Source organism: Geotrypetes seraphini, chromosome 4 (genome assembly GCF_902459505.1).
Source record: "Geotrypetes seraphini chromosome 4, aGeoSer1.1, whole genome shotgun sequence".
Lineage (NCBI taxonomy): Eukaryota > Metazoa > Chordata > Amphibia > Gymnophiona > Dermophiidae > Geotrypetes > Geotrypetes seraphini.
Window position 1 is genome coordinate 236,602,365 of NC_047087.1, and position 25,985 is coordinate 236,628,349.

General features: G+C 41.4%; 1 protein-coding gene across 1 annotated transcript in view; it reads right to left on the reverse strand.

The window, feature by feature from the left end:
• The window catches only part of LOC117359748 (outer dense fiber protein 2-like), an 81,849-nt gene that overhangs the window by 27,385 nt on the left and 28,479 nt on the right, over positions 1 to 25,985 (reverse strand). The window contains exons 6-11 of the mRNA XM_033942966.1: positions 25,431 to 25,528; positions 23,050 to 23,129; positions 22,742 to 22,948; positions 18,056 to 18,231; positions 7,433 to 7,548; positions 5,497 to 5,616 (exon numbers count right to left, since the gene is read on the reverse strand). Of these exons, the coding sequence (XP_033798857.1) occupies positions 5,497 to 5,616; positions 7,433 to 7,548; positions 18,056 to 18,231; positions 22,742 to 22,948; positions 23,050 to 23,129; positions 25,431 to 25,528 (797 nt within the window). The remainder of the gene's footprint in view (positions 1 to 5,496; positions 5,617 to 7,432; positions 7,549 to 18,055; positions 18,232 to 22,741; positions 22,949 to 23,049; positions 23,130 to 25,430; positions 25,529 to 25,985) is intronic.

Genomic DNA, 25,985 nt, shown 5'->3' on the forward strand with positions numbered 1-25,985 from the left:
TAACTACAGAGCTAAATTGGAGAGATACAGGGGAATTCTATATGTCGCTCCTAACATTAGGTGCTACTTCAGCACTGAATTTTCAGCATGGAGATGCATTCTAATGGATACAAGGCACCAAAACAGGGTAGAAACAGCAGATCTGCATGAAAACATTTATATTTCTGTGTAGATCTGCTCATTTTTAAGTGAGGGCTGTTTGGGTCCAAAAGGGGTGAAGGAGAGCAGACAAATATCTTCCTACTTGAGGCCATAACACCAGTAATGCTTTGCAAGCTTCAGTCCTACCAGAACACTTGGCCTTGGTCACACATGTAGAACACAGATAAACTCTATGCAAATAAAGGACCAGAAACTAACAGTACTAATATACACAAATGAAACCCTATGATGCCAGACTCTGCGTGCAGTACAACACCAGAGAAATAGAAAGGAATGAATTTCTTCCTGAACAATGCAAAATATAGAAAGCAGATTTAAATTTTCAAACTGATACATTTCAATCACTAAATTGAAAATAAAATAATTTTTCCTTCCTTTGTTTTCTGGTGATTTTATATTTCTAATCATCTTTTCCTAGTCTCTGGTTGAACTTCCTTCTGTATGTGCTCTTAACTCTGTTGCCAGGGCCTTCTAATCCATTTGCTGTTTTTTCTCCTACTTCACTTTCTGCCCTACATCTATCTTTCAAAATATTTTGAAAGTATTGCCCCCTCAAGTGGACTGTAATTTAAAATCCCCGGTCAGTTTGGATCAAACCTACATCTATCTGTGGCATTAACTTCTGCTTTTTTCCCATGTCTTTTCTTCCCATTGCCATGCTTTTTGAGTACTATCATGCTCCCCTATGTATTGTCCTATCAAGTCATGATTTAAGATGTACTGTCATGCTCTACAATACCTTTAAGAATTCAAATGCTCTGTCTGGAGTTTTCTTAAAACACCCAAGACTGAATGTGATGGATTCATCCCTACTTTCTTTCTTGTCTAGACTCAGTTAACATCCAGGTGTATAGCTATTCTATCTTATTTTACAAAGACACATAGGTGTCTTTTTATCTTATTCAACTTATTCAGTTTATCCATCATCCATTTATTTATTATAATAACTTTATACTATCTTATCCCCATCTACAGTATATATCTACAGTATATATCTTGCCCCCTTGACTACTATAAGATAATCTTTGAATGTAAACTAAACTAAGCCTTAAGTTTATATACTGTATCTTCTCCATACAGATAGAGCTCGGCACGGTTTACAGGAACTTTAATATAAGGAAGGAAAAACATAATAAGAATTAGTGATTATAAAGAGGGTAGTGAGAATTTAACCCATCTTGAACTAAATGGTGAGACAGGATATTATTACTGATATTAAATTTAATTTAATTTTACAGTGCTGTTAAATGTGTATATTTCTGATAATGTTTCATGTTGGTTCTGTTATTGCATAACTATACCCTTTAATGTTTTATTATACTGTATATGTAAACTTGGAACCCGTTCTGAGCTCTTCTATAAAGACCAGATATAAATCCAAATAAATGAATAAATAAAATCTATCCATGTGCACCATCTCCTCCCTCATTCTGCCCTTCCCATCCTCCATCCCTGCGTACCATTTTCTCCATCTTTCTTCTACCCTATTCCCATAAACAGAATTTCTTCCATCTCTCTTCCTTTCCCCACCCATCCCTGTGCACCATCTCTTACCTCTTTCTCCCCATGTTCTGACATCTCTGTCTTCCCCTTTGCTCCTTCTATGGTTTGTCATTTTTCTTCTCTCCTTCCCACAGTATATCATCTCCCCTGCCCTTCCCTTCCTTGGTCTGGTCTGGCTTCTCCTATCCCCTTCCCTTCTCTGGTCTGGTATCTCCCATCCCTTTCTCTTCCCTGGTCTGATCAAGCTGGCATCTCCCTCCCCTGGTCTATTCTGATTTGGAATATCCCCTCCCATGGTCTGGTCTGTCTGGCCCCTACCCTTTCCTGGTCTAGCATCTCTGCCCTTACTTTGTCTGCCATCTCTCCTCTTCCCTCCCCTTCCCTGGTCTGGTCTGACCTAGCGATACAGTAAACCATTCCATGTTATTGCCATGGGAAACCGATACCATGGTAATGGAGAACAAGCCACCCACCCCAGATGTACCTTCAAAATGAATGTTGAGACTTCATGTGGCAGCTTCACAAGATTCATAGAAGTCTTGTGAAGCTGCCACATGAAGTCTCGGCAGCCATTTTTAAACTCTATTAACAGTAGGTTCAGTGGCGGCAGAGGGTAGGAAAGACAGGGATCTTTCTTGCCTTTGAAGAGACCACTAAACCACCAGGTTTTTGAAAGTACATCAGGGGAGGGTGGCTTGTTCCCCATTACCATGGTATCGGCTTCCCATGGCAATAACATGGAATGGTCTACTGTATTGCAGTAATAATGGGCGGACCTTGGACACATCCCCATTATCACAGTAATTACTTTAGTAACTGCAGTATCACCATGGTAATGATTACTGTGTCACTCTCTATTCTTTGCTTATTCACATGAAACGTTACTACTTTATTGTCCCTCTAAATCAGCATAACGTGTTATGAAGGTAGTGAGAACCAGTTTCTATAAATGACACCTAAAGTTAGATGCCCACATCGGTGCATCTAGCCGATCTAGGCGCCTAACTTAATTTTCTTAATTGGCTTAATCGGCCCTAATAATTGAAAGTGTCATTAAAAAAAACAATTTAAAAATCACTAAAAAATTAATTAACTTGAGGTGTCTACCGCTTCAAGGTAGGCATTTACACCGAGGTTCCTACCAGCAAATAGGTGTGGTTAAGGGCAGATTTGAAGTAGATTTAGGCATGGTTTGACAGGCACACTCATTTAAGCCAAGAAAACCCTGGCTTAAAAAATGGGCGTGTGCTTATGGTTTCAATGCCTAGTGGCGCCTAAGACCACTTAAGTACTGCTAGGCGCAGTTCTATAAACAGCACCTAGTGGATGATTGACAATTATGCTCAACAATATCTAGGAGGTGTTATTTATAGAATTAGGGCCTGAATGTATATTTCTAGGGCACAGAATATCACCCTGATTCCATGTGATTAATGTGAAGAATTAGCTTATAATTTTGACTAGAATCCCTGCAAATGCTGAGATAAGCTTCCCACCCTCAGGCTGTGGAATTCATGGTGAGAACTGACTGATGTTGCCACAGTGCAAAAGTGGAGACCCAATGGTAAGTTGGGTTTGTACGTTCACCACTGTAGCATGAGGCAGCACTGAAAAGGTGGGTACGGTTCGGTGCAGAAAGGCGGAGAGTGTTAATTCCACTGAAGAATCTCAGACTGAAGAAGGGTGACCTTGAGTAGTTACATAAGAGCACCTTTTACATCGCTGTAGTAACAATTCTGCCACTGTAAATGCACCAAAGCCCATAGGAGTTGAATAGGCTTTGGTGCATTTACAACTTTGTAAAAGGGGCCCTTAGTTACTTTTTATTTTTTACACATTATTTCTGGTTGGTGCTAGTTTTCTATTTTCCTGTCATTTTAACATAAAGTTTTAAGTTGTTCCTTTCTGCATTTCATTAACTCATTATGACAGAAGCAATTAAGAAATGTGCTTGGAAGTACAGAAGAATACTCTGTTTAAAATTTAATGCAGATTTTAAACACAGTTTTCATTACATGACGCTGTAAGTATTCTGTTCTAGTAAGCAAGTGTTTTTATTAGTTGCATGGAGATATCCCTCTTGAGAATTCTTTCTATCCTTTCTTAAACATTATTACTCTGTAGTAGTGACAATGGATCCATACATATAGCATATCTACTGTATATAAAAACCAATTCATATGAAGGCCCATTTTGAATAGGCATTCCACCTTGAAAAAGGGATGACCAAGACAGGAATTTCACATTTTCTGAGTATTTTACAAAAGGCTCTGTTGAATGCAGTCTTTAGTAAAATACATATAAAGATGCCTGCACATATACAGTATTTGTTGGCATGTCTAGCAAGAGAATTAAAATTATACGCATAGGGAAAAAAAAGGATAGCATACCTTGGCAGCTTCCATAAACAAATGCTGGCATTTAAATGTGGAAAGAATGGTTTCATAACTTCCAATGCACAGGTTACAGTTTATTTGAAACTTTATATACCATTATTTGGCATCTCATCTAAGCAATTTACAAATAAAATCTTAAAAAAACTGAGAGATATAAAGCTTAAAATACAATAATATTCAAAAATCAATAATATAGGAAACAAGAAGAGAAAAAAAGACTTTACATAACTGACCTCCTCCTTTACTAACGCATAGCACCGGCAGTGGCGGTAATTGCTCCGACGCTCATAAGTATTCTATGAGCATTGGAGCACTTACCACTGCTGCCGGCGTTAAAACCCGTGCTACTCGTTAGTAAAGGAAGGGGTGTATGTTGCTTATCATTCAGGAGACAGCTGCCCAGAGCACCAGCATTGCTAAAAGACAATACAGCAGGGGGGAAAAAAAAACAACTTTATTCAGAGTCCAATGCATCCTGAAATAGATAAGACTTTAAACTTTTTTTTTTTATGACTGATAGTAGGATCCTCTAAATGAAGATAGCTGGAGAGTTTATTTCAGAGTGTGAGACCAACAGTACTACAGAGAAACTACAATATGAATTGTATCATGGCATGTTTGTCTGAATGATAGTATAAGCAAGAGATTTATTCATTTATAATTTATAGCATGCATATCCTACAGTTCTTTGTGGATTTCAAATTACCCAGCATTTTTCCCTAACTGTCCCAGTGGGCTCCAACTCTATCAAATGTACCTGGGACAATGGGGATTAAGTGACTTGCCCAGGGTCACAAGGAGCAGTGTAGGATTTGAACCCACAACCTCAGGGTGCCGAGGCTATAGCTCTAACCATTGCACCACACACTTGTGTAGAGCTAAGTGCTCTCAGTGATAAATAAGTTATCAATCGGTGAGATAGTACCTATAGTAGTACTTTTTGTTGATTCTACTGTACCAGAATGCAGGGGCATTTTCAAAAGAATGTCCAAGTCAGAATTGGGATGTCCTGCTTATAACATCCAAAAAGCCTGTCCATATCACAACAATTTTCGAACAGGAAAGACGTCTGCATTTCCTTTTCAAAAATACATGAGCACATCCTTACACCGGAGTTGTCCATCTTGAATAATCATTTCATAAACTGAAACATTTAATTTATAAACAGGGAAAACAAGGCACAGGAATGTCTGGCAGCAGCATTCTTATTAAATTGACCATAGAGATGTCCTTGAAGAACAGAAGAGTAGCCTAGTGGTTGGAGCACTGGACTGTAAACCAAGGGTCATGCGTCAAAATCCCTGCCTTAAATTTTTTTTTGCTTGAAAATGTGATCCCTCTAGGAACAGAAAAATGCCTACTGTACATGAACGTACACCACTTCAATGTAGATGCCTCTAAAATGACTTTATAGCATTATATAAATGGATCTTACATGAAAATGTTCCATGCTCTTCTCAAGTGTCTGCTTTCTTCCTTCCTTTGGTGCTTGAGATATTCCAGCATGTTGCTTTGTTACATATTGCAACTGAACTAACTTTTCATTATTCAGGCTCTGGTAGTGAGAAATTTTAGGATACAAAATTAAGGCTTCTACCTGTAGGCCTTTGTAAATATATATGTAAAATTTTCAGGCAATCAAGGGTTCTTTGAGGGAACAAAAATTGGTGTTCAATGGTGTTATAGCTATACAGGTACTATTGTTGAGCCCATTTTCAGGTTGAATCTAACACATGCATTTCCATAACTCGTACAAATTCATTTTCAATACTCATATTTTCCATTGTAACCAACATTCGTATTCCCCTAAACATTAGTACATGCCCCTTACTTAACACTTCCTTCCTCCAACAGCCTACAGCCCCAATAGACACTCTCCCTAGCAATCTACTTTCAACTATTATCTCCACTAATAAGAACATAACATAAGAATAACCATACTTTGCCAATTAGATCAGGGCAAAGAAATGGTGAAAGAGTTAACATCTTAGATAATCTCAATGTTTCAGCTATCCTAGAGAGGTCTGGTAATGAAGAGTCTAATAGAGCTACTTTATTAGAGATTTTTCTTTTTCGAGCAAGATAAAAATTGTATATTTACTTTGTACTGTCATTATCGTAATGTTTTATTTCTTGGTCAGAAATTGTGGATTTGTCCTGATTTATGTAAAGCTACATAAGATAAAAGAAATTCCTGGCAGTTGCCCAAGAGGCACACAGTCTGGGAATGCAGGTTTTTGTTAAATTTCCTTGTAGATGTATAGTGACTTATGAAGCACATAGATATGTTTTCTTTGATCCGATACCATTTCAAGATTTTGGTAGAGAATAAGAAGAGATCTACCAGTGTTAGAGATACCAATTTGGATCAGGGGAAATTCCGGTTGTTAAGGTATAGCTCCGAATAGGTATAATGGAGAGCCAGACTTTTCCCATAGGTTTAGAGGTTGCCTCATTTCCCTAGTTGGTATTATTTTTCCTTTTTAGTGCTTACTTATTTTCCTTTGCTGTTCAAATTGTTTGTGATTTGATATAATTTTGAACATCGATTAAATAAAAAGGAAAAAAAAAAAGAAGAACCATACTGGGTCAGCAGGGTAGAACATGGATTTAGACTGCAGTTTGTTGGGAAAGGGAAAAAACGGGGTAGGGGGTAGGATGGGGCAGGCACAGGATGACCTGGCTCAGGCCTCCCCAATTTTGTGATAATGTCCCCAAAGTAGACTGTGTTCTGTTGGGGTTATCTGCTAAAGTGTAAAAGCAGAAACCTATCTGTTCTGTTGGCCATCTGGAATAAGCTTGCAGATCTGCTGTGACTTCATTTAACTGTACCTTTCTGATTCGAATGATCGGTGCTTTCACCCTGCAAGCTGAAATTTTCCACATACTGCTGGTGGCATCTAACTATTGACACTGTACATTATAATAAATATAGAAATAACATATTATACAAGATTCATTAAAGGAGATTAATTCAAGGCTGTTCTGTTATGCACTGGGTCAAAAGTCAAGTGGTTTTAGTCCCCCAAAATGCAATGTAATGATCAGCTGTGCAACAGTTTAATACAGTGAAGAAGAATAAATTTACCTTTATTATTAATAATAATAATTATTATTATTAAATAAAACCCCTTAAATTGCAAAATTAGGGATTGGTGTTTACAATGCCCCTAATTACCTTTTCTTATGAGGCAAATGTTTTCCTTCTTAAAAGCAGAGAGACTTGGATGGGACTGTGTGGCTTGAAGCCTTTTTTTAAGGCAGCCAGTTGTAGCTTAAAGCCACCAAATGGTTGTTTCAAATCATTGTGTTATTCTGGGCTTAAGCAGATTGTTTTCATACAGAATAATAGCCACTTTACTTCAAAATACCTTAAGTGGTCTCCTGGATGTTTGGCTTCTAAGGCTGGTGTATTCCTGTATTATCTGTCTTTGGGTATCTGCATTTTGTATAAGTTGATTAGTAATATCCACAATCTTTCTGGACTCTACAGGTAAAAGTAAGGAACAAAGGAATAACATTAAATCAGTAAAGCAGTATCCCCCAGATTTTGTATAGGTTGCCCTAAATCTCAGTGCAGATCACAGATGTGCACATAAATTAATTAGACAATTAAGCATTAGCAATCAGTCATTGAAATTAATTGGCACCGATTAGGAGTTCCATGCAGCTCTGCCCTGCATCCTGTTCTATGTTAAGAGAATGACACAGGGACAAATTTATCCTCGTCCCCGCAGGAACTCAATTTCCCCATCCCGTCCCGTGAGTTTTGTCGCTCTCGCTGTCCCATTTCTTAACCACACACGCCTCGATCACTTATGATTTTAAAGTGTTTGAGGCTTGTATAGATGAGGACAGGGCTTGCAGGAACGGGGCAGGGACAGGAAAATAACTCACGGGGACGGGACAGGAAAATGAGCTCCCACGGGGACGGGAAAAAATTTGTCCCCGTGTCATTCTCTATTGTGCACCTCCATTTCATAGCGTGCAACAGAAACTGGGGTGTGGCCACGGGAGGGGCTATGAGCAGGTCAGGGCCATTCCCAGAAATTGGATATACGGACTTAGACCAGTTTGTGGCAGGCATAAGTCCTCATGCCCACAGTTATTCAAAGGAAGCAGGCTAAGCATGTTCTGTAGATCTTAATGGTGCCAAATGTTGGGTGCCATTTACTGAATTTGGCCATATTTGGTTTGATGAGAAAAACTGCACACACCTTTTCATCAGTTATTAAATGCACACTGAAGAAGAAACGGATGGGGGATTGCAGGTGCGAGGAATTTTGGCCAATTATACAGCCGCTGGTTAGAGAATAGTGTTGCCGCTGAGCTGATCGCGGGCAAGGGAATCGCCCTGCTGCGATGAGTATAGCGGCCGCAGCAGGGAACCCATCCATCTCCCCCTACCCCCCACGAAGATGACCGACAGGAGGAATGCCCACTCCCTCCTGCTGGAACCCCTGAAGGCTCCTCTCCCCCCCCCCATTATGGGCCTTGGACAAACATTTTTACATGGGACCTTTTCTTTTTGTTCCATATTGCCCCTCTCCCAACTCACACATCCAGTCCAGGACCACTGTACTTTTTATTGATATAGCACCGCAAGACTAAGGAATATGTTGCCTAAGCATTTCCCGGTGAGATTTACATATTTGTACTTGGAAAATGTGTTTGACTGAGCTTGCACAAATAGTAGTTTTTTTTGTTTTATTACATTACATTGCACAGATATTTATATCCCACATTAGCCTCTAGAGTTCAGTGTGGCTCTTATAACAAAACCGGGCATTCCTGGGAATTAACAAAACACCATAACTAACTTATCTTAATTAGAGTTGATAAATTTCTGAAATACAGTAGAAAAGCTTTCAGTAGCTTAAGAAATATTCCATAATTAGTTTGACATCTGATTCTTATTCGTGATAGATTACACCATCTAGCTAATTGATATGAAAATAAAGATGAAAATGCTGTCTTATTCTGGGTGTTTGGGACTTGGACAAAAGTTTGGTCGAAAACATGGTATAAAGATAGACATCCTGACGGTCTGGGCGTCCCAATGGTCTGGATATCCAGAGAGAGTATTTTAAAAAATATATGTCTAGACGTATGGTGGTTTGCCTTTCGAAAATATGCATTTTCTTACTGCCGACTTTGGACATCTAGCGCCATATGTCCAAATCGGATTTAGACGTATGTTTTGAAAATGCCCTTCCACAGCACCTATTTTTGAAGCAGATGAATGTCTCAAAATTGCCCCCCTCCCCCCAAAAAGTCCATCTGATAAAAATGTCCAAATCATGATTTTCAAAAGGTAGAATTTGGATATTTTACACTGCATTTCATCCACATAGAAAGGGAGCATGTTGGAGGCGTGTTTTGAGTTGGATTAGGGAAGGCCCAAAATTAGGACATCTTTCAGTGATAATGGAACGGGAAGAAATGCCCAAGTTAAAAAAGGAGGACACTTTTATCTAGACCTGTTTCAATTAGATCCCAGGCAGGCAAGCAGGAGTCAGGAAAAGAGAAAGAGAAAAGCAGGAGAGAAAAGCAGAGAAGAAAACAGGAGAGGGGAAGAAGGAGCAAGGGAAGGCAGGAGAGAGCAAGGGGCATCAGCGAGAGGTAGCTCCACCCATCCCTGACATCATCCACTAGAGCTCAGCCAACGGTGCTCAGCCGTTCAGCGAGCATCAAAGGCAAGCATTAAAGGCACTCGCCTTAGCGAGAGCACCTTTGCGAAGGGCCTTAAGAAGGGATGAGTAAAGAAGAAACACAGGCAAGTACCACAAGGGCAACAGGACAGACAAGCAGTAGATAAACAAACACAGTAGTAGCAAAGGGCAATCACAGCAGACACAGAGGACACACACAAGCAACAGGGGTAGCAGGTTTAAAATCAAGAAAAGGACTTCACAGTAACACCAAGGAGGCTACATCGATTTATACACAAGGAGAAGCCACTTCAGACGACAGACCGGCAAGCGGCCAGCAATTGATGCAGCAGACAGAAGCAGGATATTGAGCTACCCAATTTTCTGCACCGTTTGCCATATGTATGACTACCTCCCCTCTGGGAGGCGGTCTTACGTATGCACTCGATGTGAGGAACTGGAGGTCCTGAAGAAGCAAGTCATACTCCTGGAGGGCAGAATATTGGAAGTAGAAGCACTTCGAGTAGTGGAAGAGGAGGACAGAGAGGCAGAAAACTTAATGATAGAGGAAACCATTGAGGAAGAAATCAGGGAGTTAGAGAAGTTCATCAAGCAGGCATACAAGGAGGTCCTGGAAAATCACCAACAACTGTGGAGCTGCCATGATACACCTACAGTGAGTGAGGACCACCTGGAGGACAACCACAAGGAAGAAATAGGCGACACAGCAACGAGACCTGGAAACAGCGGAAAGAACCCACAGGAAGACAATTCTGGTGCAAGCCAATGCCATGATGAGGGGAGATGGAAGTGCACAGAGGACACGAACCTATGGCTGGAGAGCTAGTCATACACCAGGGACATGGACCTGCGGCTAGAGAGGCAAGAGAAGATAGAGAGGACAGCAATTGTGGGGGACTTCATCATCAGACAAGTTGACATTGTGGGAGGAAGACAGGATTGGCTGGTGACCTGCCTACCAGGAGCCAAGGTAGAAGATATAGTGAGCTACATCAACAGGATCATCGACAGCGTGGAAGAGGAAGATACGGTTGTGGTGATCCACGTGGGGACAAACAACATAAGCAACAGGAACTACAGCAGGGAAGGACTGAAGGACCAGTTCCGGATGCTAGGAGAGAAGCTGAAGACCAGAACACTGAGGGTAGCTTTCTCAGAGATTCTGCCGGTACCCAGGGCTGACGAGAAGAGGCAGACGGAGCTGCAAGCAGTTAAAGCATAGATGAGGTGGTGGTGTGAGGAAGAAGGATTCCACTTTGTGTGCAACTGGATGACGTTCTGGGGGAAGAGCAAGCTATTCAGGAAGGATGGACCCCACCTCAGTGGAGATGGAATGAGGCTACTTGCAAACAACACCAAGAGAGAAATTGAGAAGTTTTTAAACTAGGAAGAAGGGGAAAGCCGACAGTCGACCAAGAGTCGATGGTTCGGGAACCGGTATACCCAGAGGATACCATGCATGAAGATAGTGGGGAAGACTCACTGGATCATAGGCAACACAGAAATCCTGACGGATCGAGAGGGACACAAGAGGGAAGGAAATGCAAGAAAGTAACAGGCCGCAAATTCAAGTGTATGTAAGGAATAAGATGGGGGAATTGGAAGCTATGGCACAAAAAGATAACTTTGACATCATCGGCATCACGGAAACATGGTGGAATGAGGAAAACATCTGGGACACTGTGCTACTGGGATACAAGCTATACCGCAGAGACAGAGTAGGTCAAAAATATGGGGGTATCGCCCTATACATCAAAGAAGGAATTGAGTCTACCAGAGAGAACATGCCAGAAACAAAAAATAAGGTAGAGTCTTTATGGGCCAAAATTCTGGGAACAAATGGAACAGAAATGAAGATCAACATCTACTACTGACCCCCCAGGGCAATCCGAAGAAATTGATGAAGAAATGACGGACGAGATTAAACGCAACTGCAAGGGAGGCAATGCAGTTATCATGGATGACTTCAATTATTCGGGGTTAGACTGGAACCTAGGCAACTCCGGCTGCAGTAAGGAGCCCAAGTTCCTGGATGCTGTAGACGATTGCTTCCTGGAACAACTTGTCAAGGAAAATATGAGAGAAAATGCAATTCTGGACTTAATTCTAAATGGACTACGAGGACCAGCGCAAAGTGTAGAAGTAGAAGGGACGCTGGGAAGCTGTGATCACAATATGATCCACTTCAACCTGGACACGGGCAAAACATCGATCCAGAACAACGGCCACGACACTAAACTTCCAAAAAGGGAATTACGAAGGGATGAGACTCATGGTGGGGAAGAATATTAAGAAAAGGATAAGCATGGTCCCTTTTTAAGGACACAGTCACCGAGGCGCAAAATCTACATATACCGCGTATCAACAAGGGATCTAACAGGAAAAAGAACAAGGAACTGGCATGGCTCACTGTAGCAGTGCTGGAAGCGATCAGAGACAAGAAGACTTTGTTTAAGGAATGGAAAAGGTCAAAAACGGACAAAAACTGGAAAAAGCACAAACAACATCAAAGCAGATGCCATAAGGTGGTAAGAGGGGCCAAAAGATACTACGAGGAAAAAATAGCCAAGGAGGCAAAAAAACTTCAAGCCGTTCTTTCGATATATTAAGGGGAAACGACCCACAAAGTAAGCAGTGGGGCCTTTGGATGACCATGGAATAAAGGAGGTTAAAGGAGGACAAAGCCATCGCCGACAAACTGAACACATTTTTTGTGTCTGTATTTACCGAAGAGGATATACACAACATACCAGAAGCCAACAGGCTATACACAGGAAACAAAGTTGGGAAACTGACGGAGTTGACGGTCAGTCTAGAAGAGGTATGCAAGCGGATTGATAGGCTTAAACACGATAAATCCCTGGGACTGGATGGCATCCATCCGAGGGTAATAAAGGAACTGAAAGGGGCTATAGCTGAACTGCTTCAATTAATAGCCAATCTGTCGATCAAATCAGGAAGGATTCCAGAAGACTGGAAAGAGGCGAATGTTATGCCGATCTTCAAGAAAGGTTCAAGGGGAGATCCTGGAAACTACATACCGGTGAGTCTGACCTCGGTACCGGGAAAGATGTTAGAGGCGCTGATAAAGGACTGCATCATTGATCACCTTGACGGACATAATTTGATGAGGACCAGCCAGCATGACTTCAGCAAAGGAAGATCTTGCTTGACGAACTTGCTGCCCTTCATCGAGGGAGTAAATAGACAGATAGACAAGGGTGACCCTGTTGACATTATATATCTGGATTTTCAGAAGACATTTGACAAGGATCCCACATGAATTACTACTTCAAAAAATTGCGAGCCATGGAATCGAGGGTGAAATACTCACGTGGATTAAAAACTGGCTGGCGGATAGGAAACAGAGAGTGGGGGTAAATGAACAATACTCGGACTGGAAAAGCATCATGAGTGGAGTGCCGCAGGGTTCCTTGCTTGGACCCATGTTCTTCAACATATTTATAAACGACCTGGAAATTGGTATGATGAGCGAGGTGATTAAATTTGCAGACGATACAAAGTTATTCAGAGTAGTGAAGACACAGAAGGATTGTGAAAACCTGCAACGTGACATAAACACACTTGAGAAATGGGCAAATGAGGTTTAATGTGGATAAGTATAAGGTGATGCATGTCGGTAACAAAAATCTTATACACGAATACAGGATGTCTGGTGCAGTACTCGGAAAGACCCCCTCCAGGAAAGAGACTTGCGAGTATTGGTCGACAGGTCAATGAAGCCATCCGCGCAATGCGCGGCGGTGGTGAAAAGGGCGAACAGACTCAAGTTATGGCTGTGGGAGCTGCATTTTTCCTAAAATTTCCTTGTAAGTGCCTAATGACATATGGGAATGACAAATTTATTTTTGTAGATCCACTATAGTTGGAAAATTTCTTGAAAGATAAACCCTTGCAGAAAATTTCAGATACTAATTTGGTTGAAGACAAAAAGTGATATATTTGATATTAGGCCTATTTTGCCTGCCAGGAATACTCTATTCTGTTATACTTTCTTTATAACTAAAATGTAGTAGTATAAGGCTCCATTAATGTGGACTTGAAATGAGGTTTATTTTCTTTTCTGAATGGATTTACTTTATATATGACATTTTCCTGTATTTTGTTATTATTTTAATAACAAAAATTAATAAAATATAAATGACAAAAAGAAAAGGGCAAACAGAATGCTAGGAATTATTAAGAAGGGGATCACAAACAGATCGGAGAAGGCTATCATGCCACTGTATCGGGCCATGGTAAGCCCCCCACCTGGAATACTGCGTCCAGCACTGATCGCCGTATATGAAGAAGGACACAGTACTATTCGAAAGGGTCCAGAGAAAAGCAACCAAAATGGTTAAGGGGCTGGAGTTGTCATACAGTGAGAGATTAGAGAAACTGGGCCTCTTCTCCCTTGAAAAGAGGAGACTGAGAGGGGACATAATTGAAACATTCAAGATAATGAAGGGAATAGACTTAGTAGATAAAGACAGGTTGTTCACCCTCTCCAAGGTAGAGAAAATGAAGTTAAAAGGGGATAGATTCCATACAAACATAAGGAAGTTCTTCTTCACCCAGAGAGTGGTAGAAATATGGAACGCTCTTCCGGAGGCTGTTATAGGGGAAAACACCCTCCAGGGATTCAAGACAAAGTTAGACAAGTTCCTGCTGAACCAGAACGTACGCCAGTAAGGCTAGTCTCAGTTAGGGCACTGGTCTTTAACCTAAGAGCCGCCGCAGGAGCGGACTGCTGGGCATGATAGACCACTGGTCTGACCCAGCAGCGGCAATTCTTATGTTCTTAAGTGCCCTGATTGACCACTGTTCTTAATCTCTCAGTGGTTACCGACCCTCCCCCTCCCAGTCCCTCTAAGAAGTGAAAGTGACAGTGGATAGCAGGCTCAGGTATTATGGCCATTCCTAACAGAGGAGCAAGCAAGGAGTAGCCTAAGGGTTAGTTCAGTGGACTTTGAACAACAGGACTCAGGTGTAACTCCCACTTTAATTCTTATTTCTGTACAAATATGTGACCCTATGGGAACATAGAAATACTGTACCTGAATTTATAAGACACCTGCAAGCGTGATGGCTATTGTAGTGGTGCACCCTTAGGAGTAGGTTTATATCTGTTCCTGGAGGGTTCACAATAACATACAGTGGACTCTCTGTTAATTGAAACTCAATCAACCAGAACTCTCAAGCAACCAGAAAAGACGATCTTAAAAAGAAATACTGTTATACTTTAAATGAAAATAAAATCAATTTCTGGTGGAAATTTAAATATCAGCTTGGCATGCCACACCTAAGTACGTCCACACTTTGCCTACCACATGTCTGGTAGTTTGTCTGGAACAGTTTATGGCATGACATAGTATGGGGTATAGTATTAGTTAGACCTATTTTTAATAGTAACTCTCAAGCAACCAGAAACTGCATTTATCCAACATCTATCAAGCCCCATGGGTAGGGTTACCAGACGTCTGGATTTATCCGGACATGTCCTCTTTTTAGAGGGCATGTCTGGGCGTCTGGATGGTTTTTTGAAACCCGGCACTTTGTTCGGGTTTTGAAAAGCAGATCGCGTCGGGAGAGGGCATCCATGTATGCGCGGATGCAATGCTGTGATGTCACGTGCAGGTGCACATGTGACATCATCATGTCGCATCAGCGCATGCGCCGGTGCCCTCCCGACTAACGAGAACAGGCTGAGGGGGTGAGTCTGGGGCAGTGGCATGGGCGTAATGGGGTGGGGATGAGTGGAGCGGGGCGGGCCTGGAGGCAGGTCTATGGGTCTGGATTTTATGTAAGTAAAATCTGGTAGCCCTACCCATGGGTGCTGGTTAACTGAGAGTCTACTGTATGAAGGATTTAAGTTGGGATTTGTACTTGGATCCTGTTGTTTAAAGTCCACAGCTCTGACCACTAGATCACTCCTCTGCTCTGCAGGGACATCGCTATGGCCATTTTTGAACAAATGATGTTTTGTACAGACAGATGTTTTTGTGCCTGCTTTTTTGGCATTCATATTTTGTCTGTTTCATTTTTGGAAATGGATGTTCATTTTGGACTTTTGCAGTGAAAGAACGTCCTTTTCATGTATTTTCAAACAGGAAATCCCAATGTTTTTCCTGTTCAAAAAAGGCTGTGAGAAGGACAGGGTTTTTTTTTTAAAATGTTATGAGCAGGATGTCCCAAATCTGATGTGGACATTCTTTTAAAAATGCCTCCTAAATGTAGTTAACTGCACCTGTCAAGATGGTATTAGCTGTTCTACTCTCTGCATTATCTTCCATGATAACTATATCTGCATTTACTGTAAGGAACAGTTCCTATTCTAGTTTTGACCTGAAAATTGCATTTTCCACATTAATGCAGGAATTATATTGTATGATAACAGTTAACACACTAGGCTAATGCAAGAGCTCATGCTTACTTGTAGTATACTGTAATTTCCAAGTCAAACAGCTAATGCAGCTCTCTTTGTGTTTTCTCATTAGGATCCTATTGAATTGTGTAAGGTCAATATTACGGCCTTTTTCATACATCTGCTGCCATAGGATTTTCATACCTGGATACTCAGCACTGGACTGTACCCAGATATTGGCACTGAATATTCAGGTATATTGCGGCCAATGGTACTTAATCAGATACTGGCAATATTTAGACCAGAAAACGACCTGGCCTTTTTTTTTCTGTCCTAAATTTACCCAGATAGGTACCCAGTTAGCGGTCTGAATATTGCTGCTAACCAGGTTCCGGCTAGACTCTGCCATCGGAGCACCATGGCTCTGCCTGGATAGTACCAAGACAGTCTGACCTGATTTTTAACAGTATTATGTAGATAACTACTGCTGCACATCTAGGTATGTCATGATAAGCAGAACTTATGTGGGTAGGAGCTATTCCAATGTACTGAATATCAACCCCTATAAGAACATAAGCAATGCCTCCGCTGGGTCAGACCTAAGGTCCATTGTGCACAGCAGTCCGCTCACGCAGCGGCCCAATAGGTCCAGGACCTGTGCAGTATTCCTCTATTTATACCCTTCTATCCACTTTTCCAGCAGGAAATTGTCCAATCTTTTCTTAAACCCCAGTACCGTACTCTGCCCTATTACGTCATCTGGAAGCGCATTCCAGGTGTCACCACACGTTGGGTAAAGAAGAACTTCCTAGCATTTGTTTTGAATCTGTCCCCTTTCAACTTTTCCGAATGCCCTCTTGTTCTTTTATTTTTTGAAAGTTTGAAGAATCTGTCCCTCTCTACTCTCTCTATGCCCTTCATGATCTTGTAAGTCTCTATCATATCCCCTCTAAGTCTCCTCTTCTCCGGGGAAAAGAGACCCAGTTTCTCCAATCTCTCAGCGTATGAGAGGTTTTCCATCCCTTTTATCAGATGTATCGCTCTCCTCTGAACCCTCTCGAGTAACACCATATCCTTCTTAAGGTACAGCGACCAATATTGGATGCAGTATTCCAGATGTGGGCGCACCATCGCCCGATACAACAGCAAGATAACTTCTTTTGTTCTGGTTGTAATACCCTTCTTGATTATACCTAGCGGCCGCTGCGCACTGTGTTGTTGGCTTCATTGTCATGTCCACCATTACCCCGAAGTCCCTTTCTTGGGTACTCTCATTCAATAACATCCCCCCATCGTATAGTTGTACCTCGGGTTTCTGCTTCCCACATGCAATACTTTACATTTCTCAGCATTGAACTTCATCTGCCATCTCGTTGCCCATTCCCCTAGTTTGTTCAAGTCCCTTTGCAATTCTTCGCAGTCCTCTTTAGTCCAAGGTCCACTAAATAGTTTGGTGTCGTCCGCAAATTTTATTATCTCACACTTCATCCCTGTTTCTAGATCATTTATGAATATATTAAATAGCAGCGGCCCAAGCACTGAGCTCTGCGGAACACCACTCGTGACCCTCCTCCAGTCCGAGTAGTGCCCTTCACCCCTACCCTCTGTTTCCTACCCGCCAACCAGTAGGCGGGTAGGAATTTTCTGATCCATCTATGTACGTCTCCATCCACCCCATGGTTCTTCAGTTTCCGGAGTAGACATTCATGAGGCACCTTGTCAAAGGCTTTTTGGAAATCTAGGTATACGATGTCTATGGGGTCTTCTCTGTCCATCCGTTTGTTAATTCTTTCGAAGAAGTGCAATAAGATAGTTAGACACGATCTTCCCCTGCAGAAACCATGTTTTTAACCAGATCCAGGCCTATGAATTTCTCTTCTGTACAATTCCCACTATATACTCAACACTCCATCCCTATATTAATACAATGCTGGATGTTCCAGTACAATGTTTACCTCTGGTATTTCTTATATTCAAATACTCTTTCATCACGGCTAGTTCAGCATCCAGGTTTTGTTTTTCTGCCTCCAGGGCCTTGACTTGTTGCTCTTTTTCCAGCTGCTTATTTTCAAATGTACTCCACTGATGCTGTTTCCCTTGGAGATTTTTCTTTCGCTTTTTATTCTCATACCTTCAATCAGAAACAGATATCAGCGTCAAAGAGATATCAGCATTAGCTCTTATCTTCTTTCTGTGTCTTCAGAAGCACAGTAAATAAATGAAAGCTGGGCAAATCTGATTTGATAAAAATGTATATATTTGCAAATTACATTACAGGTTTTATGTTCATGCCTCTGTTTTCTTTATGCTGATATCTCAAAATTTCCTGCTAGATTCTGTAGGTCAAAATGAAAATCCTGACAAGGAATGGTAAATCTAAGAGCACAGTGCAGTACCATAGAGGAACCCAGATCCCCAAAACATGGGAGATCATTCAACAAAGAAACTGAAGTTTCCATATTGTGATGTTCTTTACAATTTCTTTCAACCCAATGGCATGGCCATGGGTGGGCCTGGGCTCAGGTAGGGTTACCATATGGCTCCAGAAAGAGGACAGATTGAGGCATCCAGGTTTTACTTTCATTGAAAGCAATGGAAGAAAAAAACCCAGATGTCTCAACAAGTCTTCCATTTTCTGAAGCCATATGGTAACCCTAGCCCACCCCAAATTCTGGCACTCTTTTTATGGTTCAAACCATCAGAGAAAGCAGGGTAGTGTTCATTACTATATCTCTTCCATTCGGGCTCTTAATCACTTTAATCTTCATACACCCATAATATTCTTCTTCTATACCAATATAGCATAAAAAGTAATCCTTTAAGACAATCTTCACATAAACCTCATCCCATATAACAAAGGTATTTATTACAAATGTTCAGAGCTACACAGGAAGAGAAACATCAGAAATCCAATTTGGGAAGGGGATCATGGGGCTTCTTATAGCACACAGCTATTTCAGTATCCACTTTACGCATCCCAATTTTCTTTCATCATTTGTTTCTTCCCTCACCTTCCTAAACTTTTTAAATTTTGTTATAAGACCAATAAATTGAAAGCAAATTGTGAAATTTCATCCCTATAGAGCAGTGGTCTCAAACTCAAACCCTTTGTAGGGCCACATTTTGGATTTGTAGGTACTTGGAGGGCCGCAGAAAAAATAGTTAATGCCTTATTAAAGAAATGACAATTTTGCATGAGGTAAAACTCTTTATAGTTTATAAAACTTTCCTTTAACAGTTAAAAGGAAAGATATATAAACTATAAAGAGTTTTACTTCATGCAAAATTGTCATTTCTTTAATAAGACATTAACTATTTTTTCTGCGGCCCTCCAAGTACTCTACTTTTTTCTGCAGCACTCACATTTAAAGTTCAATATCTTTTCTTTCTCAAAATTGGCACATTTCAATCACTAAATTGAAAATAAAATCATTTTCCTACCTTTGTTTGGTAATTTCATCAGTCTCTGGTTGCACTTTATTCTTCTGACTGTGCATCCAATACTTCTTCCCATCTTTCAGCCTCCTGTATGCTTCCTCTCCTCCAGACCTCATTCCCTCCCCCAACTTTTTCTTTCTTTCTCTGTCTGTCTTTCTCTGATTCCGTGCCCCATTTTTTTGCTTTGTTTCTGGTTCCCTGTCCCCCCTCCTTCTTTCTTCCTTCCTCCGTGCCCCATTTTTTGCTTTTTTTTCTGGCTCCCTGTCCCCACCCCACCTTCTTTCTTTCTTTCTTCCTTCCTTCCTGCCCTCCCCCATGCCACCGCCGCCGTGGAATAGGCTGCTGCTGCTGCCGCTATCGGGAACAGGCCATCTCCCTACTTCTCTTCGGCACGGGGCCGACCAACTCTCTCTGCCCGATGTCAATTCTAACGTCGGAAAGGACATTCCGGGCAGCCAGGCAGCGATTGGCTAGCCAGAACGTCCTCTCGACGTCAGAATTGACGTTGAGCCTGCCAGAGTTGGTCGGCCCTGCAGGGAAGAGAACAGTGGACCACCCCCCTCTTGGTACACCACTGGAGCAGCAGCGTGTCTGGCCGGCTCGTTCGTTCAAAGCCGCGGGTGGCGGCTCCTTGCGAGATCCGCGCCTGCGTCTGAAGCCTCTTTGATGTTGTGACTTCAGAGAGGCTTCCGATGCAGGAGTGGATAGCGCAAGGAGCCGCCAACCCGCGGCTTTGAGCGAACGAGCCGGCTGCTGCTCCAAAAGGAAGAGAATGATGGCCTCCAGACCGCGGACCGCAAATAAAACCTGGAGAGCCACATGCGGCCCGCGGGCCGCGTGTTTGAGACCGCTGCTATAGAGGAATCACATCAAACTACAAAAACAGTTATTATTAATCACAATGTGTGAAACTGCACTTAACTGTCCAATAGGACTTCAGTGCTGTTTGGATTACAATGCTGGAGTCCTATTGGACAGTTAAGTGCAGTTTCACAAATTGAATTTCTGATGTTTTTCTCCCGTGTAGCTCTGAACATTTGTAATAAATACCTTTGCTGTATGGGATGAGTTTATGTGAAGATTGTTTTAAAGGATTAGTTTTTGAGCTATATTGGTATAGAAGAAAAATATTATGGGTGTATGAGGATTAAAGTGACCAGATAACTACTGCAGGGACAAAGTACTGTCCCCCCCCTCCACCCCCCCTCCCGCTGCCATACAAATCGGAATAAAAATGTACATACCTGCCTCCAGAACATCAGCACCTGGCATAGGAAAGCCTGGTAGAGGTGGGCTAGTGAACCATAGAGAGGAGGACCCTGGCTCATAAGCCACTCTAACACCTGCATTCATGTTGAAAAATGTGCACCCTCTAAAACCCTACTGCATTGCCATATAGGTGTCACCTGCATTCATAAGGGCTATTGAGGTAGTAGACAGGTGGGTATAGTAGGTTTGGGGGGGGGGGGGTCACCATGTCCTGCATTGGAGTTGTGCTGAGATGTTTATATAGCACCCTTTTTGTGAAGTTCACAGCAGTGCCCTGTAAGGTGCCCCCCTACTCTGGTGCCATGTTTGGGTGTCCAGTCCATCACTTTGCTAGCCCTTCCCACGTCCAAAAGGTCTTTTTCTAGGCGTTTTGGACTTGGATGATTTTTTGGATGAGAATGCGGTATAAAGATAGACTTAGCAGTCTGGACGATCAAATAGCTGGACGTAGAAGTAGATGATTCTCATAAAAAAATATTTTGGACATATTGGCTGCTGCCTTCAACAGAGCAGGAGGGCAGGAAGATCGCTCCTGCTCTGTGCACTGGCTGGCTATCAGGGACCCAAAAGGTACATGGGGGAGGTGGAGGGAGGTGTGGTTGTCAATTTCAGCAGGCACAGGAGACAGAAGGGATTTCTCCTGTGTCGCCCTCCGCGATACCGCTGAGGAGTTGGGAGGTGTGTGAGAGAGACCGGGAGGAGGGGAGGTGCGCAGGGTTGTTTTTTATTTGGTTGGGACGGGAGATGTAGGATCCCTCATATCCCAGCCCACCCCTGGCCCACCAGGTCAGGAGATGGTATATGGCAGTGATGGAGGGAGGGGGGACAGGGTGCAGAGCCTGGCAGGGAGTGAAGGGGGCTGGGTGTAGAGCCTGGAAGGGGAGGGAGTGAGGGAGGGGGCTCTGGGTTCAGATCCTTGCAGGGCACTTGAATATTAATTGAAAATTAGATTAGTCCAATAAAATGGTATATTCTTATTTTCAATTTGTTTTATTTCTATTTGTTAATTTGTAAAGTGGTGATTGTTTGTCAGTTTCTTCAAATTTACATCTGCTATATTTATATTTTGCAGAGTATTAGGGAGCTATGTGTCATTGTTTCTGTGGTGTTTCACTATATGCAATTTGGCTTCTTGATGGTTCAGTTTAACCGTTATCTACCTATTTCTATTTTTAGTTTGTGATTATTTATTCCATACTGGGTGAGGGTGTATCTGTGTTCTATGTGTACAAAATACATAGTTTTCTGTTAGCGTTGACTAGCCTTGTTTGGCAAAATGCATCAGGCATAGTTCTTGGGAGTACCTTGAATAAGCCTGATTTGAATCTCCTTATTTTCTGCCGATTTTCCTTTGTTTCATGTTGGATTCTTTGGACTGCTTGCCTTGTTGTTTCGTTACAAGTTAACATACATGGAGTGGAACATACTAGAGGAGTTACAGATTTGGTTGTTTATCCATACATTTGGGTTACAGTTGGTTGACATAGAATGAGGTAGTTGAGAGGCGTTGTAAACTTGGTTATTAATATAGACTTATACAGTATTTTGGATAGTATTATTGCTTTACAATATATTTGAACACTTTTATATATGTATGGAAAGGGTCTAGAGTTAAGGTCCTGGGTAGGAAAGGAAGGGGGATTTGTTCAGAGATGTTTGGGGGTTGCATAGAAGAAAAACAATGCACTAGTATGCTAATCTTTGTTTGTTTTGAATTTAAAAGAAAGAAATAGAAGTGGAAATAAAGAAGTAGATAAGAAACAAAATTGGGGCGGGGTGTGGGCGGGCCAGGGGGATCCAATGTACTTGTGTGCCTAGGGGCCCTCGAAGAATTAATCCTGCCCTGGTCGGACTTAGACATCTTATGTAAAATGGCCTTCCATGTTAATAACTTCCCTCCTAAGACAGTGTGAAACAATCATATAATTCTGTACCTTTTATAGTCATTTTTAAACCTTGTTTCCTTCTGTTCTTCCACACTGTCTGAATGAGTCAGTTCTGCTAGCTCATTTCTCAGTAAAACTTCCTCATTTTCCTTCTGTTTTAATTTGTCTTCATATTCTTGGTGCAGTTTCTCAATCTCTGCACGCCGTCTCTGCATTTCAAGCAACACATGGCTATACCGCAGTTCCAGCTGAGTTCTACAGAGTGGCAGAAAATATGGCACTGGTTTTATATCATTATATCATTGTGCTTTCAACTAAACTCAATATACTTAATATTATTCCAAAGTTCTACTTACATGCTTCGTGTATATTTCCGCTGGTGATCTCTTGAAGACAAAATATCTTGTCTGTTTTGAAGGATTTTATCTTTTGTGACCTGTTGCATTAGTAAAGGTATTTTTGTTACCTGCTTACAGAAATTTAGTATATAGCATTTCTATATAAAGCCATATACATCTATCTATAAGCATGCAGCTTACAGCACTGATAAAAATGTATTAAGTAGATTAATTACCCATAGATATGAAGGCTACAATACTAGTGGATACAATCAATTTGCACTCATTATTATATGGGTATTATTTCATGGCTCAAGAATATAGGTTACAGAATGTGAAATGTTGAGAGTTGTACTGATTTTCTGTACTGGTTTCCATTTAGTCAATAAGCAGTGGATGGCAGTATAAGCAAATTAATTATATTTCTTTGTGGGCACAGCAATCTTACAGTTTTAGAAATGATTTAGTGGAAAAATAGCGATATATACGGTATATGAGAGAGAGAGAAATATGACAAAAGAATTCAGAAGCACAGTTTAGGGAATGCATTGAAAAACTTGATTAGAAGGGGTAATAGGGTTTTACACTGAATAGGAACTAAGGGGCCCTTTTACTAAAGCTTTAGCACAAGTTCAGTGTGCACTAACGGAATTAGCATATGCTTAGTGCTATGAAGTCCATTATATACCTATGGGCTTCTTAGAATTTTGTGTGAGCTGAGCTTTAGTAAGAGGGCCCCTAAAATTTGCCCTAGTGAATGAGGTACAGACCATGCCAAAATTTCAAAATAAAATCCTGAATAATATCTCAACAAGTCCCCCCAGCCCATCTCCAGGCCACACCTCTCCTCCCCATCAAAATCTGTATGCATGCTGTTGTCAGAGCACATTGCTTTTTCTTGCACAATGCGCAGGGCAAATTTTAAAGGGGTTTTATCCTTGACCAAAATACTTGTTTATCTGGAATGAATCTCTTTTTAAATGTCACATTAAGTGAACAAAAGGAGCAGAATAATTGCAAGAAATAAATGTGTTAAGTTGCTGGTGTGTCCAATATAATCTCTACACTTTAGCACAGTGTCTCGCAAACTTTACGAGCCGTGGCACATTAAACTGGTGCCCGTGCATGAGTGATATCATAACATCAACGTCCGCGCATGTGCAGATGCCCACGGGACCCTGAGCCGCCAGGGTGTGTGTGTGATGAAAAAAGAAGAGGCGCAGAGACATTCATTTAGGGGTCCTTTTACTTAGGTATGCTAATAGATTTAGGCCCTGATTCTATAAAAGATACGTACTGTTAGGTGCCTAGATCAGCACACTTAGCCAATCTACGCACCAAACTTAACTTTTTTAAATTGGCTTAATCAGCGCTGATAATTGAAAGTGCCATTAAAAATCAATTTAAAATGATTTTTAAAAATTATCCTATTTTTCACTTCATAAGATGCACTTTTTCCACCCCCAAAAAGAGGGTGGAAAAGTGGGTGCATCATATAGAGCAAATACACTTCCCCCCAGTAACTTTTTTAACTGGTGGTGGCCGGCGCTCCATGATTGGCTGACATGCAAAGGTCTGTGATTGGCTGAAGTGCAAAGGTCATGCTTATGCATTGTGCGCCACTGTGCAATGAGAAAGGCAGCCATCTAGCAGGAGACCGCGCTTGACCACTGCCAGTTAATAAAAGGTACCGGGAGGGCTGCGTGCTGCTTCAGGCTGTGGGTTGCAGGCTGCTTCGGGCTTCCCAGTACCAGATGCAGCAGACCACCAGACACACCTACATGTAAAGGAGGAAAAACCAAGAAAAAAAAAATTCTGAACCAAATTTTTTTCTTGGTTTTTCCTCCTCTACACATAGGTGTGTCTTATGGTCAGGTGCATCTTATAGACCAAAAAATAAGGTAATTTGCCTGTAGGCACCTAACTCAGTAGGTGCCTACTACCTCATGGTAGGCATCTACACTGAGACAGTGAGATGCCTACACGTCAAGTAGGTGTGGTTGGGGTGGAATGGCTTAGGTGCTGTAAGACGCCAATCTCAGGCTGAGAAAACTCTGGCCTAAATGGCAGTGTGCCTAAGGATTCAATGCCTAGTGTTGCCTAAGAACATTTAGGTGCACTAAGTACATTTCTATAAACGGCGCCTAGCGATCGATTGACAACTGCACTGAATGGAGCCTAGGAATTAGACGCCATTTATAGAATCAGAGCCTTAGTGCACACTATCATAGTGTATGTTAAGAGCCATGTAACCCATAAAAATACAGTGGGCTATATATATGGCATTTAGTGCATGTTAATCATTATAATGCCTTAGTAAAAGGACCCCATAGTAAATACAATGTAAGGCACTTTTCTTCAGTTTTACTAACTGACGCAAAAAAATATGAGTAACCTACCCATTCTTGCTCATGGAGGAACTTCTGTTTGCTCTTTTCATGCTGATGTTGAAAGTCATTTATTTCTCTTTCATTATCCAATGTTTTCTTCCTAACAACTGAAAATATTAAATTACTTGTAGTTATGAAAAGGAGTGTAGTTGTTAATTTGAGGAAAGTCTCCATTGTTGTTCAAGATGAAGTGCAAGTCTGTTTAAATACAAATTATCCGCATCTGCTATAATGTGATAGTGTAGAAAAGAGAAGACCAAACTTATGGCCTTTAATACCTATTGTTTACTGAGAGATTCTATACCGCTACTAATGACTGGGAAGTCAATTTAGAGCAGTTTACATGAGCTTCTGTAATGGTTTACATGAGCGCCTGTAAAGGTGTTACAATTCCGAGTTAACGTGTTCTGGGAATTCTATGAATTCCTGGCATTTTGTTCCAAGCAGAACTTGCAACAAATATTTTCCAGATTCATCATTAATATTCTGCATCAACACTTCAAGAAACAGAATGTTATTACAGATAAGGGCTGTAATGCCAAACAGGTGTACCCTATTTAATTT